We start from the raw sequence: 17,305 nt of genomic DNA, 5'->3' as shown, positions 1-17,305 counted from the left end.
ACGGATCTCTCCGATGGTATGATATTTTCCACTTTGAGCATAAGCTCTCACGGTTTTACTTTGAGTTTCCCCAAAAGGTCTCGTACCAAGGGAGATGTATTCCTTACTTATAAACCCCCCGATCATTCCCAAAAGTAGCCAATATGAGATTCATTCCCAACAATCCTCGACATTTCACAACGACATGACGATGTTTGAATTAAAACAATTGTCGTGGCAATCTGTTGGGGTAATGTGCTAAGGATTCTATGGTGAAGGCAAGAGAACAGATTGGGGAAATGATGCAGAACCATTGTTAGAAGCAGGTTTGATGTTGAGAATTGAAGTAACCAAGTTGTATATCTGAACGTTTTCGAAAGATGGGACTTTTCTCCCTCTTGCAAACCGTGGACCATGGCCAATGAAAATGGTTCTCATGGAAAATATGGCATTGTCATACCCATGATCTCCTCCACACTCCTTCCCTTTACTGTTCTTCATCTCCACCTTAAATCCCTCGTCAACCAACCCGATCACCGGAGGAATCCGATCGCTCGCACTGTAGTGAAGCCGAGACGGAAGCTCTTCCTTGACATACATTTTCAGATACTTCCCATTCTCAACTTTCCCAGATTGCAAAGCTTCATTCATTTTCAAGACAACATCAGAAGGTGAAACATCAGAAGGTGGACGAATTGCCAGCAGAGGTGTTCTTGATTGAACCCACCTCTCTGGAATCACAATCCATGGAGCTAAATCCTCAAGAAAAATCAACTTCTTATCACAGGTTCCGACCATTCCATGATCACCAACCAAGATTACATTAACATCCTCGAAAACCCCTCTTTTTTCCAGGCCAGAAATTAGTTTACCAAGCATTAGATCAATTCTAGCTACAGCATCAGTGATTTGGGGATCATCAGGACCAACCTTGTGACCCTGATGATCTGGGTCCTCAAAATACAGAGTCATGAACTCAGGAATTTCCTCACTAGGCAAATCAAAGTACTGCAAAATCATATCTACTCGTTCCTCAAATGGAACCGAACCATTATAATGATGACAGAAATTTGCAGGGCAAGACCATGAGCCTTTGTTTACCTCAGCACCGACCCAGAAGACTGTTGCTGCACTGAGCCCTTGATTGACCACCGTCTCCCACAGCGGCTCGCCGAGCCACCACTTAGGGTCGTGATTACCCATCGTGAAGGCGTCTCCGGTCACCGGATCAAGAAAAAAGTTGTTGATTATGCCGTGATAGGCGGGATAAAGGCCAGTGACGATCGAGTAATGATTGGGAAAAGTTAGAGTTGGAAAAACAGGAATCAAACCCCTCTCGGCCTCGGTCCCATTTGCAATCAGACGGTCAATGTTTGGGGTTGAGGTTTTGAATTGATACCCAAATCGAAACCCATCGGAGGAGATCAATAGAACCACTGGACGTTTCAGCTTAGAGAGAGCACGGGCGGTGGAGTTGACGCCGTCGGAAGTGGAGGCGGCGGAGAAGAAGAGGAAGGCGAAGGCAAAGGCGGCGGAGAGAGCGAAACAAGTACTGAAAGTAAGAGAAATGAAGACAATGCTTCTTTTGTGAGATGGGTTTGAAGAGAGCAAAGCGGTGGAAGGGCTAGACGATTCTTCTTCCTGATCAGCCGTCGGACTTGGCTTTTCACGCTGCGGAGACGGCGGCGGCGGATTGGAATCGGGACCCATATCGGAAGAACCAGTTCGTATACTCTCGTCTTCTTCCAGTCAGCAGCAGAGTGTATGATTCGCAGTTGTAATTTTTTTTAAAAATTTAAATTTATTATAATACTTAGCGGCATAAATAATTTTATTTATACTAATCTATCGTGAGCTTGGCCCAAGGAAAACGGCCTCCCGAATTAACTTTAATGGGCCGATCTAATCGAATAGGCCCAGAATAAAGTATCATCAAAACAGATGCGAAATCAGGAAACGACACCGTTTGGCGTCGCCGTAGAATTGACAGAGAGAGGCAAGGAGCAGGACCGTAGAAGAAAGGCTTGGAGAATTGCAGCAGAGAGGGAGGCGGCAATGGCGTACCTGAGCATGGGAGAGGCACATAGAAGAATTACAGAGTACTTGAATCGATTTTCGGACTCTGTTGCGTCTCAAGATGGAGCTTCTCTCAAATCTCTTCTTTCTCTCTCCTCCAATTCCCCCAATCTTCTCGCCCTCGCCGACTCTCTCAACGTTTTCCAGGTACTGTCTCAAGTCTACAAGAGCTCTGATAATCGTCATCGTTGTTAATCATTGGTGAAGTTTAAGTTTGAGGATTGGTTTTTGACAGGATGCCAATCGATTAATCAGACAGTCGGATAGATATTCTCAGTTTGGAGATATATTGGTGAACTTCTTTCGTGCATTGCAGTGTTACCGTCTTGGAAATTTGATTGATGCCTATCATGCTTTCGAAAAATCCGCCAAGTATTTGTTTCCCCTCCAATCTACTTGATTTTTGATGCTTTACTTTTAGTTTGAAGTCGTGTAATTGTGCTTGTAATGGCGGAAATTTTGCAGCGCTTTCACTCAGGAATTTCGGTCTTGGGATTCAGCTTGGGCGTTGGAAGCATTGTATGTAGTTGCTTACGAGATTAGGATCATTGCAGAGAGGGTATGATCTTAGGTCTTATTTGGAATTTCATATGTTCGTTAACTGGTTAATTAGGCTTCTGTATTCACAGGCCGACCGAGAGCTGGCTTCGAATGGAAAATCCCCAGAAAAGTTGAAAGGAGCTGGCTCGTTTCTTATGAAAGTGTTTGGTGTTCTTGCCGTATGTTTCTTTGTTCAAACAATTTATAACGTTATCTTCCGCATTGTTACTTCAGATTTGCGGATTTTTCTTGCTTACATAAAATTTGTTGATTGTATTTTAGGGAAAAGGCCCTAAACGTGTTGGAGCATTGTATGTGACATGTCAGTTGTTCAAGATATACTTCAAGGTAAGAAATTGTTACTATAATCTTCAGATTCAGTTTGATATTTCTTTTCCCCGATTTGATAACAATTGTTTTCGAAAAGTACCTAACTTTCCCTGCTGCACACTATCCATTGTATTTGAATTAATGGCAAATAAATTCAAGCTGCCAGGGTATTGTTGCGATCGAAATTAGAGAAACGTAGTTGGAGAAAATCTCTGTTTAGTTGAAACATTACGATTTATAGCAACTTTTTAAAATCATATCTGATGCTTAGCTTACTCTATGTATCTCTAGTTATATAATGATGAAGTAACTGATCTGATTGCAGCTTGGTACTGTGCACTTGTGCCGTAGTGTGATAAGGAGCATTGAAACCGCTCGGATATTTGACTTTGAGGAGTTTCCTAAAAGAGACAGGGTCAGAATTGGTTTTGGTTGTCTTTATTCCCCCCCGGATCGTCATCATCCTGTACTTTCATCAGGATGGTTCGGCCATCGTGGTTTATATTGAAAAGTTCTGACCAAAGTAAATGTGTTATTTAGGTGACCTACATGTATTATACAGGACGTCTGGAAGTTTTCAACGAGAATTTCCCTGCTGTGAGTAATTCTATGGCTTTATCATTTACGGATTTGGAATCTAAATTGATCAATTAATGCTAGTAGTTCTATGGTTTTATCATTTTTTCTTACCATGTTGTGAATAAATAATACGTGAAGCCTTTTTTCCCTTTCTTCTCGACCAATTTTTTACTGAATCACTTCTGTGATATCTCAGGCTGACCAGAAGTTATCATACGCCTTGATGCATTGCAACCCTCAAAGAGAAGCTAATATAAGGTTTGACTCAGGTGTGCTTGCTTTTGCTTAGACAATTATGAATAGATTATTGAGTGATTTATTTAGTATACTTTTGTATTTATGGCTGAATGCTTCAAATAGATAAATCTTACAACTATATGCTGATGAGAGGGTACATTTAATATTTTCGAAAATTAACAGCTCGTGCATCTTCGTGTAAGAATATATGTAATTGCTCAAGCCCACCGCTAGCAAATATTGTCCTCTTTGGGCTTTCCCTTCTGAACTTCCCCTCAAGGTTTTTAAAACGCATCTGCTAAGGAGGGGTTTCCACACTCTTATAAAGAATGTTTCGTTCTCCTCCCTAACCGATGTGGGATCTCACAATATAAGAGGAAAGTCTGGAGGGGCTCATGACAAGATGACCTACACTCCCTCTATGGTTTGTCATAGAATTTAATCAGTGGTTTTAATTTGGGAGATGCCTCCTGTCCGGTCATCATCTTTTCTTAGGAAATAACATGATTATTAATCTTTTCAACATTATGAATGCCCTTGAGAAATCATCCATCCTGGACATAAAATTGCTGCACACCTTAGATTCAGGCCTCAACTGTGAAGCATTGTATATGGAGCTCTTAACCTCTAGTATCAGGTGTAAGCTTGCAGGAAGAACATTGCAGAAAAACATGGAACTACCTGCCTAGGGCTTGGATCTTTCTATCTGTAAATGATTCTAGGGGATGTTGGGACTTGGACTTTGTAAGATTTTTTCAGTATATTGAGGTATGGGGGTGTGCTTCCGTCTCCCACTTGTTTTCTTCCTTCGGCGTTTCTGGTTCCTTCTCAGTTCGACCTCTTTCTAATGATGTCATCACTACCGCTTCCCATGATAACGCCTTGCTACTTCAACCCATAGAAATTCAAGTTTTTTTTTTTTCCCTTGGGAACTCTGTCATTTAAGCTTAAACATCCCTCTATGGCTCTGATCCATGGATGGTATCTGTCATTCAAAGAAGAATGGAATCATAAAGGCACATCTTCATCAACTATTAATTTGCTGAAAATTTCTGGAGCTTGGTCAAAGACAAAAATACATTCATTACTGTGATAGAGAAGGAAGATACTTCGGCCCCACGGTTCTAGAGCTTGGTGAAAGCCTGTTTTTCCTTCCAACTATTATACTATTGGATGAACCTTTGTAATCTGCTTGGCTTCTGACTTGGCTTTCCTCTCTGTTCTTCGTCTTCTCATTCGTTTTTCATGGTAATAGTTATTATAACTTCATATCCTTGACTAATTGTTTGTGCCCGTTAAAATATTCTTTGGCTTATTATCATATCATTATATAGTTGTTTTGATTCATTTGGTTATCAATTATCTAGTTACTTCATGAGTAGTTCTCTGTAGATTGTGAAATTGAAGGAAGTCTAACCCATGCTAAGTCGCAATAATTTTGGAACAGAATGATATTAAAATATCTCATACCTGTGAAGCTTTCGATGGGCATCTTGCCTACAAGGGTGCTTCTCGAGAAGTATAACCTTTTTGAGGTATGGCAAAATTTTACAAATTACAAATGTTCTCAGCCTAAATTATTTAAGCTACTTGTGAAGCTTTCTAGAACATAATGATTTTTATGCATCATAAAGCTTACTAATAATGTTCTTCTCGCAGTATGGAAATGTTGTGCAATCTCTTACAAGAGGTGATCCGAGGCTTCTTCGACAAGCTCTTCAAGAGCACGAAGATCGGTAAACCTGTTTTTTCAATTTTTTGTCTGTGAGAATATTTTGACCGAGGATGTATACTCAAAGTTGTTTCCTTTGTTTTATCAGGTTCTTAAGATCAGGGGTTTATCTCGTCTTAGAGAAGTTGGAACTTCAAGTTTACCAAAGATTGGTGAAGAAAATGTAAGCTCACCGTTCTTGTATTTTGTGTCCTTCTAGTTGATGGATAGCTCAAACGAATCTACGGACTTAAAGAGGCTCCTCCTCACTATTTGTTCATTATTTCTGATTCACTACACTTTCTCCAGCTACTTTATACAAAGACAAAAGGATCCAAACAAAGCTCACCAGATCAAATTAGAAGTAATTGTAAAAGCTTTACAATGGTTGGAAGTAGACATGGACGTTGATGAGGTATTTGTTTATCCGTCGCTCAATGTTGTAATAGTCGAAAACCGACCCGTGTTGTCTCATACATGCCTTAAACTTGCAGGTAGAGTGCATCATGGCCATACTCATAAATAAGGGTCTTGTGAAGGGGTACTTCGCCCACAAGAGTAAAGTTGCAGTGGTAAGCAAACAAGATCCTTTTCCTCGACTAAATGGAAAACCAGTCGGTTCATGAACCAATAACTTAACAAGGTTGTTTTGTAGTCATTAGTCTATTTATAGTGGCAGCTTTGAAGTGTTTTATTTCTCTGGATCTCTTCTGCTTAAACACTTATTTGACTTTGAACATATTTAAACGATAGACTTGAATCAAAACTACACCATCTTGTACGACAAAAATGGTGTGCAGAGCAGAATTAAGAAGCTTAGTAAATTTGTTCATTAGTGGTTTAAAGATTCATTACATTCAAGATAGCCTTTGAAATACTTATGAATTTTAGGAATTAAAGCGTCATCTATCTTTATTCTTTATATTTCGAAAAAGTCCTCGTTATTGCACTCTAATATGGCATTAAATGAATTAAACTATAACATGCCTTAAACATTAACATTGAATTATTAGGAACATGTGACACCTGAAACCTACGACATCGAACCACAGAGGTTTATATTACGATAATCGTCTTGACATAAGGGGGCGGAGACATTGTCTTGATACCTCAATGAAGCTAAATAACATCAGAATATAAGGTTGATTTCAAATAAGAACAAAAATTATACAATGGGATGAAGAAAGGAATTACAAGTACATTCATGACACATTCTGTACGGAACACTAAAATTAGTTAATATGCATGTGGTGAAGATAAAAAAAGAATGGGGGAAGAAAAACTGGGTTGCTGTTTATGGAAGTAAAAGCTTACATCCCTTGAAAACAATTGGTGCGGATCCATAACCCAACTGCTTATCTCTGCACGCCCATGAATAAAAGCCATGTGTATCAGACTTGGTTAACAGAAGGAAGGCTCTATGTAAGCATAACTCCATCCTTGAACNAAAAAAAAAAAAAAAAAAAAAAACAGATTTACTGAAGTTATCTCATACCTTCTTTTTCCTTTGTCTGGTGAGGAGAACAAGAGTTCCAAATCCAATCATTACTGCAATTTTGAAGGCCTAAACAAGAGAATTTTGGAGCACAGAACATCAATAATTAGTCATTTTTAATTTTAAAATAAAAGGTTAAAACATGTAAGATTTAACTCTTGGAACAATTTTCATCAGCCATTAATCTCAGTTTAGATGATAAAAACCAACATGTGGCTCATAGAGAATTTGGAATTACATTGGCAAGTGGTCCTTCAGAAGGTTTTACATCATCTGAACTCTCTGGTTTGATCATTTCTTGATGATCATGCTTCCCCCTATTTGCCCTCGTTTCTGAGGTCCTTCTACTCTGCAAATGCAAGTGTAGGCAAGGTGTCAAAAGCAAGATATAACAGGATGGTCAAGAAATTTAAGAGTATGGCTGTGGTTCTATGGCAAGTTCCTAGTATTCAAGGTTGTCAAGAAGAATTTTAAATGAAGAGTTAATCACAAGATGGTCAAGAAATTTAAGGTGCTCGATTTGATCAATCGATTGCCAAGAAGCTCAAGTTAGTAACAGCCTAGGCCACCACTAACAGATATTGTTTGTTTTGCCCTGTTACGTATGCCGTCAGTCTCATAGTTTTAAAACGCATCTCCTAGGGAGAGGTTTCCACATCCTTATAAGGAATGCTACGTTCCCCTCTCCAAACCAACCTGGAACATGGGATCTCAATGCATAGTTTTAAGAAACTAAATTGAGAACAAAGCTGCTTAAACCAGACTTGCCTCTTCCGTGGAAATCTTCATTTCCACTTTACGGCTAAATGTATAGCTAGTGCGACCTCCAACCATATCTTCTAGCATCTGATTACCACCACCACCAGTTGTGACACACAGCCGTCTTCTATCATCTGGAAATATCCAGCCACCAGACCTTTTGGAAGAAAACTGTTCATCTTTGACATAGTCTGGCTTCTCAGGCATTGATTTTTTATAAGATCCATCATTCTTTGCATCTATATCATCATGCTTCTTATTCATTTGATCCTTTTCCCTCAAATTTTCTCCTCCAACTTGATTCTTCTTCCCTTTCAACTTAAGCGATTGCCGAGCGTCCTCAGATAATTTAGTCCCATCTGAAGCCTCGATGAATTTCCGTTTCTGTTCATTTTGCTTGAAATCATGGGTCAACTCCCGTGCAAGAGGACGGTCTATTGTCGTTCCTTCCTTCGACTGATAAACTTTTAGAGATGTTTGCTTTTCTACCACACCGATTTGAGTACTTCTTAGGGTAGGTTTAATGCGAGGTGTTGTATCCTGATGTAGAAACCAAAATGTGATTCAAACAATAGCATACTCAAGCAAACAGCCTATGAAAGGAATCATATGATATTATAAAGCATCACCTACCTGTGTCAAGTTACTTTCAAAGGCACTTATTACATTTTTCACCATGCTGGGAGTTTTCCTGTCTGTAGAACCGGTCTTCTTTTCATCTTTTGCTGGAGATCTGGATAACTCTGAGCCTTGAGAACGGAAGATTTTTTTTTCTGAACGAATGATAGGTGAAGGTTTGTTTACATGGGGAATTGCTGATGGCTTAGCCTCATTTGTGTCTGCATCATTCTAAAACGAATAAAAAACACCCATCAAAATCTTAAAACAAGTTTTAGAACTTAGCAAGAAATTGCTCTACAGATTCATTAGACCTCAACTGAAAGTCGTTCAACCTGATCGAGCCGAGTGTCGTTTGTTTTTTCAGTAACCGGCTTGTCATCAGGGATATCTTCAGTTGATGCTGATGAAGATTGATGAGCCGCTTCTTTAGCACTTAGATCTCCAACTTGGAGAAGACATTTTTGGGAATCTTGAGAAGACGGAGCACTCAGAAAATCAAGAAAAAACCTTTCAAAAAACACCAATGTAAAGAAAACTTTACAACTAGAAAATCATACTACTTAATAACCATAAAGTATTCAGATTCTGGCCTTATTTGTTTTTGCCAGAGCAGGATCTGACCTGAGAGCTCGGGGTTGAGGTAAAAAGATGAAGCAAGGCTGCTTCCAGAGCTATTGAGATTTCTATCTTGACGCTCAACTTGTTTTCTTCTCATAGCGGTTTCTCTCTATGTGAAAAAGGTAGAGATGATATCAAGAAACAACTAAAGTGATTCAAGTTATCATGCAGAGATCTCAAAATGTCAAATGAAGCATGCAAGAGAGTGAAGCAAGCTCAATGATTATCATAACACGACTCAAAGGGAAGAGTTTATGTGAGAGATCTCACATCGATTTGGGAGGGAGAACGAAACATTCTTTATAAGAGTGAAAATCTCTCCCTAGCAAACGCGTTTTAAAAACCTTGAGGAGAAACCCGAAAGGGAAAGCCCAAAAAGAACAATATTTGCTAGCAGTGGGCTTGGGCTGTTACAAATGCCAGACACCGACCGATGTCCAGCGAAGAGATTAAGCTCTAAAAGGGAGTGGACACGAGGCGGTGTGCCACTAAGGATATTGAGCTCCGAAGGGGGGGTGGATTGTGAGATTCTACATCGGTTGGGAGGAAAACGAAGCTTTTTTTTTTTTAAGGTGTGAAAACCTCTCCCTAGCATACGCATTTTGAAACCTTGAGGGGAAGCCCGAATGGAAAACCTAAAAAGGACCATATTTACTAGCGGTCCAGTTTACCATTACAATGAATAAACTATGTGGAATTCAGTAAAGAAATTGAGATTAATGAGGAGAAAAATAAGGTTTGAAGCGAATACCATTGTTCGAATTCGACTGCGATCATCTTCACTAAGAGCAAACTGGAACTTCAAATGCACACGGCCTCCTCCTTCAAGAGGAAAAAGATCATCCCAGTAACCCTTCTCGACTATTGATTTCGCCTGAACACCTTCCCCCCCAGAAAAAACCATTCCAATCACAATCAGCCTCGTTTTGCTAAAATAACCTAATCAATTTCAACAGCAAATTCCTTGAACAAACCTGCACGTGATACCTCATTCCCTCCAGCATCATGAATTACAAGAATCACATCATCTCGAAGCGTCGTCAATGGACTATATACACCAAAACACCATAATCCACAATTAAAAACACAAAAACCAGAACAAGAAGAAGATGAACATCTTAAATTACAGAGGCATTGGTCATTACAATGAGAAATCTCCTTTCTCCGATGTTTCATACTGTCTTTTTCCCATGGAAACTGCAGTGAAACGAAACCATTCCAGAATGAAAACAACGAAAACCAAAAATCAAACACACAGCAAAAGAACAACTGATTTGCGTACTCTTAATCAAAATTGGCAAAGGCAAGAGCTCAGGTAGGTCCATGAACTCCAGAACTGAAACAAAACAAAATCAACCACGAAGAAGAATAAGGATAGGATCGACAAATCAGAAACTGATCGATTAAAGACGAAAAATGCGAAAGAATTACCAGAAACTCGGATGGTTCCCGGCATGATTGAGGCAACTCAGAAACACGAAGAAGAGAAATGATTGAATTATGGTAATTTTACATGAAAACAGAAATTTGGAGTCGAGAAATTTTTAGGATGGAAAATGGTTGGCGATGAGCAAAGGAATCAGCGGAGTGTGGGGCAGCTCGAGCTTCGTAAGCAAATCGGTTCAGTAACAGCCCCAAATGCTATGGCGCCAAAATTATGGTTTTGTCTCATTCTTCTCCCTGGCTCCTCGCTTTCTCTCACTGATTGAATTAAAAAATATATATATACACACACATATATATTGGTCATTTTTTTTGTGGGCCGTAAAGCCATATGAACCTGCCTTTCATGGGCCGTTGGCCCATCCAAAATTATTACAGCAGAGACTTCTTATCACCTATGATATTATTTTTTTGTTACCAAACTTATGATTTTCTGGTTGATGAAGTTGTGATCCATATAGGTCACTGTCATTCAATATCACAGAGTCATGCTCAGTCATGTCAATAGAATCCTCTAAATGTTAAACAAAGTATTGTGAGCTTCGAAGACACAGTAAAAAAACAAACTAAGACTCCAAATGAAAAGGAGTCGAGCCTCCCGCCTCGAAAGCATAGTAAAAAATGACTAGGACTCTAAAAGAAAAATGAGCCGAATCTCGATTAAGGGGAGACATACTTTGTTCGAGGGGAAGTGTTGGATGAAAGTCCCACGTAGTGAGTTTATAATAAAAAAATGTTATCTTCATTTATGTTCAAAGTGGACAATATCTCATATTCATCTAATAGTTAGATAATTATAGAACATAAAACAAAAGACTTTTTTTTCTTCAGAAAATTCAAATGCAATTGTAATGGTGAAGCAGCCTATTGGCCTCTCTAAGGCCACTGAAATAAGCTCCATGTGTTGTGGAATAATGGCTTCTGTGAGTTGCTTCACCTGCAAACAGAATCTGAAGTAATGGAGCTTTTGGAGATTCCTCTGTTCTTGGTAATGGCTCTGCCATGGCGTCCAAATCTTCCCCGCTTGATCCCACTGCAATGTATGAGTATGAACCCTGAAACAGAGGATCGCTGCCCCATTGGCTCTTCAATACTTTACTGAATTTAACGCTCCCCTTCGAATTTGCTTCGAAGTCGTTGCAATCTGATTCTGAATTCGGAATTTGGAAGTTACTGATGGTTGTTGAAACTCCATTGATGACTTCTTCGTCGTTGAGTTTTTCCATGTGAAGAGCTTCTTCTCCGGCGAACCAGGACAATAATATTGACGAATTTTGGTAGATTGGTCGGAGGAAACTGGTTTTTCTTATCCACCATGGGATTTTTTTCCGTCGAAATTCCGAATCCGGCCGGTGGAAAACGAAATTCAGGCGAGGTGATTTGTTGGTACTCTTCAATTCTTCGCCGTCGTTGGTGGTCGGAGCTAGCTGGAGAAACAGCTTGTTAACGACACCAAATCCGAGCCGGGAAATCGCCTCTGTTTTGAACGACGGCAACGGCGGATCAAACATACCGGATTCTTGTTGAGTTCCAGCCTTGAGGACTCCGAGTGAAACGGTGACGATTACGTGATCGGCGTATATGTCGGACCCGTCGGAAAAATGGATTCTCACCGGCGTTGAAACATCCTGGGCGTCTGGTTCGGGGTGCCATTCGATTTTGGTGACATTTTTGCCCAATTGGACTAAACCAGGAGGAAGAACAGAGGCGAGTGATTGGATTACGGTCGAATAGCCTTTGGGGATGGCGATTTCATCGCCGGGGAACACTTGGTACTCACTTTCCGCAACGAGATCCACCGTCGAGAGCTCTCCGGCGGAGGTGTAAGTTCTTTGGATGTTTTCATACATGGCGAAAATGGCTTCCTCGAGGGATTTTTGGTTCCATCCTTTACACTCATTGAACTCGATTTCGCCCTTTTCAGAAATCAAGTACGAATCAAGGCCTCGCCGGAGATAAGCTCCGATACTGAGCTTGTCGGACTTTGCTTGCCGGAGAAAGTCAGAGTCGCCGGCGATTTTTCCCTGAGAGAAATCAATGAGGTTCTTGAAGAGAGAGGAAACGGGGTCGATGATGGCCGGCGAGATCTCGACGCCACCTTCTGCGACGGTAGTAGAGTGGCCGGACCAGCCGTTCATGAACTCCCATGGCTGGTCAGAATGAAGGGCGTTGATTTGATCGGCGATTTCATGAATTGGGCTGCCGCAGATGCCGTGGATCCACGTGGCACCCATCTCTATTTTCTGGCCCATGAACTCCACCGTGTTGATTCGGCCGCCGATTCTTCCGCCGCCCTCCACGACGGAGATATCGAACAAATCCTCCGTACCGGGGGCACTGAAGAGCTTATTCGCCGCCGTGAGTCCCGCCATTCCGGCGCCTATAATCACAATTTTCGCCTTCTTCTCCACCATGTTCTCAAACTGCAATCAAGGAGAAAAAGAGATGTGGGTGAGAAAAATGAGTCACCGACTCCATGAAGGTATTTGTAATATTATTTTTATTATTTAAAAAATAAAAGGTCAAGAATGGTGCTTTTATTATAATCTTTATTAACCCAATGATGTTTCTAGGCAAAGCACATTAATACCTAACACTAGTTTGGAGCTAAGCATATTAAATTAAGATTTGTCATTAGGAATGTCTCAAAGTCTACATTTTAATTTTAATTTTAATTTTAAATTAAGACGTCAATTTGTTCGATATAAACTAAATTAAAATCTAGGTAATTAATATATATGTGAGTAAAATAAAAACAAATAAATTAAGGACACTGAGATTTAGAATATTACTAATGACACTTTAACAGGCCGTGACAATTTATGTACTACACTGGTTAATTTACTTTATGCACAGTGAGACTACACGTCTATTCTACCGTGAAATTCAACCCTCTTGATTGAATTGATGACACGTCATTCCGTTCTAATTTAATGCATCATAATGGTAAGAAAAATCTTAAAAAATGGATTTCAAGTCTACATCTTTTCATTTTATGTCTTAATATATTTTAAAATATACTTTTAGGTTAATTTTTTAGAATATTTCAAATAAGACATAATAAGCCAAATGTTTGAATAATTTATATATATTATTATTGTTATTATTATTATTTTATTTTATTTTTTTGAGAAGAAAGGAAAATGGGAAGTTTATATCTCTTATTTTTACAGTTTTCGATTTAGGGTTTTAAAATTTTCAGTATATAAAATCGGTTGGATTCTTGTAAGCGGCTGGCTCAACCTGCGTACTCTCTTCGACTTGTTGCAGCGCAGGTCCGCTTCTTCTTCCACCTTTCAGATCTTCTTCTTTCTTTCAATTTCATCATCTTCAATCTGGTTTTTCCCATTTTTGTGTATCTTATATCAACTGCATCCTTACTTTTGTTGCTGATTTCCGTTACTTTTGTAGATGGCGAACGTTCCGGGGCAGTTGGTGTGGGAAATCGTGAAGAAAAACAGCTCTTTCCTCGTTAAAGAGTTTGGCAGAGGCAATGTTGGTGTTCAATTCAGCAAAGAGCCAAACAACCTCTACAATCTCAACTCCTACAAGCATTCCGGTAAGAAAAACATCTTTTACTTGTTAAGTATAATCGTTTGAACTTGAGGAAAATATGAGGAATCGGCTGCCATTTTTTGTTCTGCACATTTCCTTCCGGAATGGTCATTGAATCTTGTTTTAGTTCTTATAAAGTGTTTGGAGGATTTATCTTATTTTATTTGCGTTATGGAATGTTTTTGGGGACTCTTTCAGGCTTAGCGAACCGTAAGACATTGACCATTCAGGCAGGGGGCAAGGATTTGTCAATATTGATAGCGACAACAAAGACGAAGAAGCAGAATAAACCCGCGAGTTTGCTCCACAAGTCAATTACGAGGAAGGAATTTCCTCGCATGGTTAAGACTGTGACTAATCAGGTAACTCTCCACTTCATTTTTTAATTGATGCCCACTCAGATGTAATTCAATATTGGATGTTTGTTGATTCTGCCTGCATTTATCATTGGTCGTGCTTGGTTAATCAGGGAATTATTATGCTATTAAGAAGCTGCCAATAATGATTTTCAGTTTTGTAGTTTTTTAGAGATCGTAATTGAACTGAATTGCACTGTTACAGTGACAAGAAAGCTAACATGTTAGAAAGGGTCACTTTTGTAGTTGTATCTTTGATGAAATATATTTGTTATGCCTGTCTTCTTAGCACAATTTTCCATCGTTCCAAAAGTCAAGTTTGAATCTCTCATTTTAGCTCGTTGAACTCACCAAGAACGTTTAAAACTGTTGGTGCGATCATAACCTGTTAACATCTAAGAAGGTCCCTTTTGTAGTGCCATCTTCAATGAAATTTATTTGGTACGCTTGGCTTCTGAGCCTCAACTCTCCTCTTTGCTGCAATCATCTTCTGTCTTTTATTTTCTTTGCTTGATTGAACTCTGCTGATTGTATATGCCTCAAATCTTTTCTTCACGTAATTTTCCTCAACTTAGATTAAAATCATATATCATTCTGCCCCAGAAAGTTTAGGAAAAACTAGGGGGATGGGCTTAAACTTAACTGTTAATGCGATGATGAGCTGCTAACATGTAAGAAGGTGTCACTTTTGTAGTGGCATCTTCAATGAAATCTGTTTGTTACGCTTGGCTTCTGAGCATCAATTTAAATATAGTAGATATGATGTTGGTTGGGATCTTAATTCTAACTCTACCCGTGAAGACCTGAGTAATAAAATTTTCTGATTGCCTCAAACTAAAATTTTCTAAATTTGTCTTATCTGAGTAATAATGAACAACCAAACTTTTATGATGAAAAGATGAAAGAACTTGTTGGATGGTATGCATCAGATTGGATGGTTCAGTGAGGAGTGAACTTGTTTGGATGGTATGCAGGTGGCTGACAATTACTACCGCCCAGACTTGAAGAACGCTGCCCTTGCAAAACTAAGCGCAGTTCATAGGATCTTTGACCATCCCATTTAATTTCCAAGTCTGGTGTGAAGAAGAGGAAGTGAATCAATGGCTTATAAGGGTTTTCATTCTTCCACTATTACAACTTTTTTTTCCTTTAATTTTAAATTCTTATGTACCCTACTTGAAATTTAGGATCTTTGACCATCCCATTTCTTTTTTTTTTGTTATTTTCAGTGTAGCCTTGAAAGGATTAGTTTAAATATGAAACATTGTTTGATTCAACAGCAAAAAATTTGTTCCCTACAGAGATCCTTGAAGGTTTATGATGATCAAATTCTTTCTCTTACATCATCCAATAATACCCTAATGACTTTTCACATACCAAATAAGCTCTCTTCCACTAATAACTAGAAGGCTCAGTGTAGTAACCCAAAACATTTGAATTCAATAGTTTATAAGACCAGGAACGGTAAGGTAAGTTAATAGGTAACTTCAATTAAATATGATCGTCTCCTTCCATTAAACAGATCAAAACTACAACCTGATCTCATCTTGAAAACAAAAACAAAGACAATTCAATCATCTTCCTCAATGACTTTGGTCCCGAGTCCCTTCAGTCCGTCAGCAGAGATTTCTGAAACGGTAACGAGGGAGTACAACTCTTCCTTGGCATCTTCATCATCGTTCCTCTTGCGAGCAATGCGAACTCTGATTCTTCTAGGCACACTCCTGATTCCCCTGCTCCAGATATGCTTGTTCAGCTTCACATCCACTCTCACATCCTTTGTTCCCATAGCCTTCTCAGCAAATCTCCTGATCTCCTTGATGGCCTTTGGGGCCTTCTTCTTAAAGGTGCTGTTCATTTCACAAGCAGCAAGGGCTGATGAGTAACAAACAAATTAAATGGAAATTCATGTTAGTTCTCTAACATGAACAAATGGTATCAAAACCAATCCCCCAACCATGCTCTATGTCTCTAAATATAGCAATGAGGCAGTCAGAGAAATGCACATCATGGGAACGAATTCAAGAAGAAACTAACAAGACAATGGTTGTAACATATAAGTTATCCTTTCCTCAGCCAATACCTAAATCTCAAACCTCACATTGCAATCGATAGTCGGAAATAAACACTGAACTAATACCAATCCAATAAAATCTAGATGAATTCTTAGAACTTAGAAGGGCGGCTAAAATGAACGTACCAGCCATGAAGGCGCTTGTGAAGGTTAATGGTGTACTCTCTGGTAACTACCTCCTCCTTTCTGCCTTTGGTCTTCTCCACCATTTTAAATCTCAACTAAAACACCTGTAGACGATAAACTTGTGATCAGAACTGCACTATAGGCATCGGATTCATAAGCATCGGAGATCTCAGCAAAACCAAAAATGAAATGAAAAGGATAACTGTTGCCGATTTCAAACGTCCAAAGTTTAAGACAAGCGGAAACAAAGAATTAAGCAACTGAGGAGACATCTTCAGGGTTTAGAGTAAGACCTGGCGATCGGCGCGAAAAGTGGCCTCCAACGAAAGAGATGATCTTCGAGAGCACAAAAAAAACCCTAATCTGAAATTTATATAGAGGTTTGGTCCATGGATTTTGTGAATAAGCCGTATCAAAATTTACCCACAATCGTTTCGTCGAGTTTGGGCCCCAAAATAGGCTAGGTTTTATAAGGCATTATTGGGCTACGCTTTCAAAACATGGGCTTTCGTCCAGTTTGGGCCTCAATATGGATCGATAAGCTTTAATTGCGCGGGCCTTTCAAACATGGGCTTTCGTCCAGTTTGGGCCTCGATAAGGTATAATTGGGCCGGAATTTCAAAACAAGGGCTTTCATCCAGTTTGGGCCACAAAACAGATCGTCATTGTATAATTGGACCAAGCTTTTTAGACATGGGCTTTCGACAAGTTTGGGCCGGGCTTTTTAAACATGGGCTTTCCTCCCGTTTGGGCCTCAAAACAGATCGTTATTGTATAATTGGACTGGGCTTTTAAAACATGGGCTT

The 17,305-nt window shown here is 39.4% G+C and overlaps 6 protein-coding genes and 3 non-coding genes across 11 annotated transcripts; 5 read left to right on the top strand and 4 right to left on the bottom strand.

Annotated features, from left to right (window-relative positions):
- Positions 1–103: 103 nt before the first annotated feature.
- LOC111798351 (ectonucleotide pyrophosphatase/phosphodiesterase family member 1-like) lies at positions 104–1,841 on the bottom strand. Its single transcript, XM_023681436.1, has one exon. It carries the CDS (start codon positions 1,687–1,689, stop codon positions 247–249), a length of 1,443 nt encoding a protein of 480 aa, XP_023537204.1. The 5' UTR covers positions 1,690–1,841; the 3' UTR covers positions 104–246.
- A 67-nt stretch (positions 1,842–1,908) lies between these two features.
- Positions 1,909–6,293, top strand: LOC111798352 (enhanced ethylene response protein 5). The gene is made up of 13 exons (XM_023681437.1): positions 1,909–2,202; positions 2,291–2,427; positions 2,521–2,614; positions 2,685–2,774; positions 2,878–2,943; positions 3,251–3,340; positions 3,466–3,522; positions 3,701–3,762; positions 5,189–5,276; positions 5,401–5,477; positions 5,562–5,636; positions 5,762–5,867; positions 5,947–6,293. Exons 1-13 carry the CDS (start codon positions 1,921–1,923, stop codon positions 6,076–6,078), a joined length of 1,356 nt encoding a protein of 451 aa, XP_023537205.1. The 5' UTR covers positions 1,909–1,920; the 3' UTR covers positions 6,079–6,293.
- A 200-nt stretch (positions 6,294–6,493) lies between these two features.
- Positions 6,494–10,626, bottom strand: LOC111798350. 3 transcript variants are annotated; one of them, XM_023681433.1, is made up of 12 exons: positions 10,377–10,626; positions 10,228–10,281; positions 10,091–10,142; positions 9,920–9,993; positions 9,697–9,827; positions 8,949–9,054; positions 8,660–8,796; positions 8,340–8,555; positions 7,716–8,246; positions 7,186–7,296; positions 6,948–7,016; positions 6,494–6,813 (listed from the first exon to the last, which is right to left on the bottom strand). In XM_023681433.1, the coding sequence occupies exons 1-12, from the start codon at positions 10,399–10,401 to the stop codon at positions 6,808–6,810; spliced, it is 1,512 nt and encodes a 503-aa protein (XP_023537201.1). In that variant the 5' UTR covers positions 10,402–10,626; the 3' UTR covers positions 6,494–6,807. The 3 variants fall into 3 exon arrangements, with proteins under 3 accessions (XP_023537201.1, XP_023537202.1, XP_023537203.1); XM_023681434.1 differs by having other exon boundaries at positions 7,186–7,293; XM_023681435.1 differs by lacking the exons at positions 10,228–10,281; positions 10,377–10,626 and having other exon boundaries at positions 9,697–9,819.
- A 532-nt stretch (positions 10,627–11,158) lies between these two features.
- On the bottom strand, positions 11,159–12,802 carry LOC111799058 (probable polyamine oxidase 5). Its single transcript, XM_023682450.1, has one exon. The coding sequence runs from the start codon at positions 12,800–12,802 to the stop codon at positions 11,225–11,227; it is 1,578 nt and encodes a 525-aa protein (XP_023538218.1). The 3' UTR covers positions 11,159–11,224.
- Positions 12,803–13,572: 770 nt separating this feature from the next.
- Positions 13,573–15,601, top strand: LOC111799206 (60S ribosomal protein L28-2-like). Its single transcript, XM_023682651.1, has 4 exons — positions 13,573–13,663; positions 13,800–13,947; positions 14,142–14,305; positions 15,274–15,601. The coding sequence occupies exons 2-4, from the start codon at positions 13,800–13,802 to the stop codon at positions 15,361–15,363; spliced, it is 402 nt and encodes a 133-aa protein (XP_023538419.1). The 5' UTR covers positions 13,573–13,663; the 3' UTR covers positions 15,364–15,601.
- LOC111799343 lies at positions 14,498–14,592 on the top strand. Its single transcript, XR_002815813.1, has one exon. It is a non-coding gene; the product is annotated as a small nucleolar RNA R24 (small nucleolar RNA).
- Positions 14,671–14,762, top strand: LOC111799344. The gene has a single exon (XR_002815814.1). It is a non-coding gene; the product is annotated as a small nucleolar RNA R24 (small nucleolar RNA).
- On the top strand, positions 14,947–15,040 carry LOC111799342. The gene has a single exon (XR_002815811.1). It is a non-coding gene; the product is annotated as a small nucleolar RNA R24 (small nucleolar RNA).
- A 115-nt stretch (positions 15,602–15,716) lies between the features above and the next one.
- On the bottom strand, positions 15,717–16,918 carry LOC111799207 (60S ribosomal protein L31-like). The gene is made up of 3 exons (XM_023682652.1): positions 16,793–16,918; positions 16,500–16,603; positions 15,717–16,149 (listed from the first exon to the last, which is right to left on the bottom strand). The coding sequence occupies exons 2-3, from the start codon at positions 16,580–16,582 to the stop codon at positions 15,870–15,872; spliced, it is 363 nt and encodes a 120-aa protein (XP_023538420.1). The 5' UTR covers positions 16,583–16,603; positions 16,793–16,918; the 3' UTR covers positions 15,717–15,869.
- Positions 16,919–17,305: the final 387 nt, after the last annotated feature.

This window comes from Cucurbita pepo, chromosome LG07 (assembly GCF_002806865.2).
Source record: "Cucurbita pepo subsp. pepo cultivar mu-cu-16 chromosome LG07, ASM280686v2, whole genome shotgun sequence".
NCBI classification, from domain to species: domain Eukaryota; kingdom Viridiplantae; phylum Streptophyta; class Magnoliopsida; order Cucurbitales; family Cucurbitaceae; genus Cucurbita; species Cucurbita pepo.
This window is presented reverse-complemented; position numbering and strand designations above follow the sequence as displayed.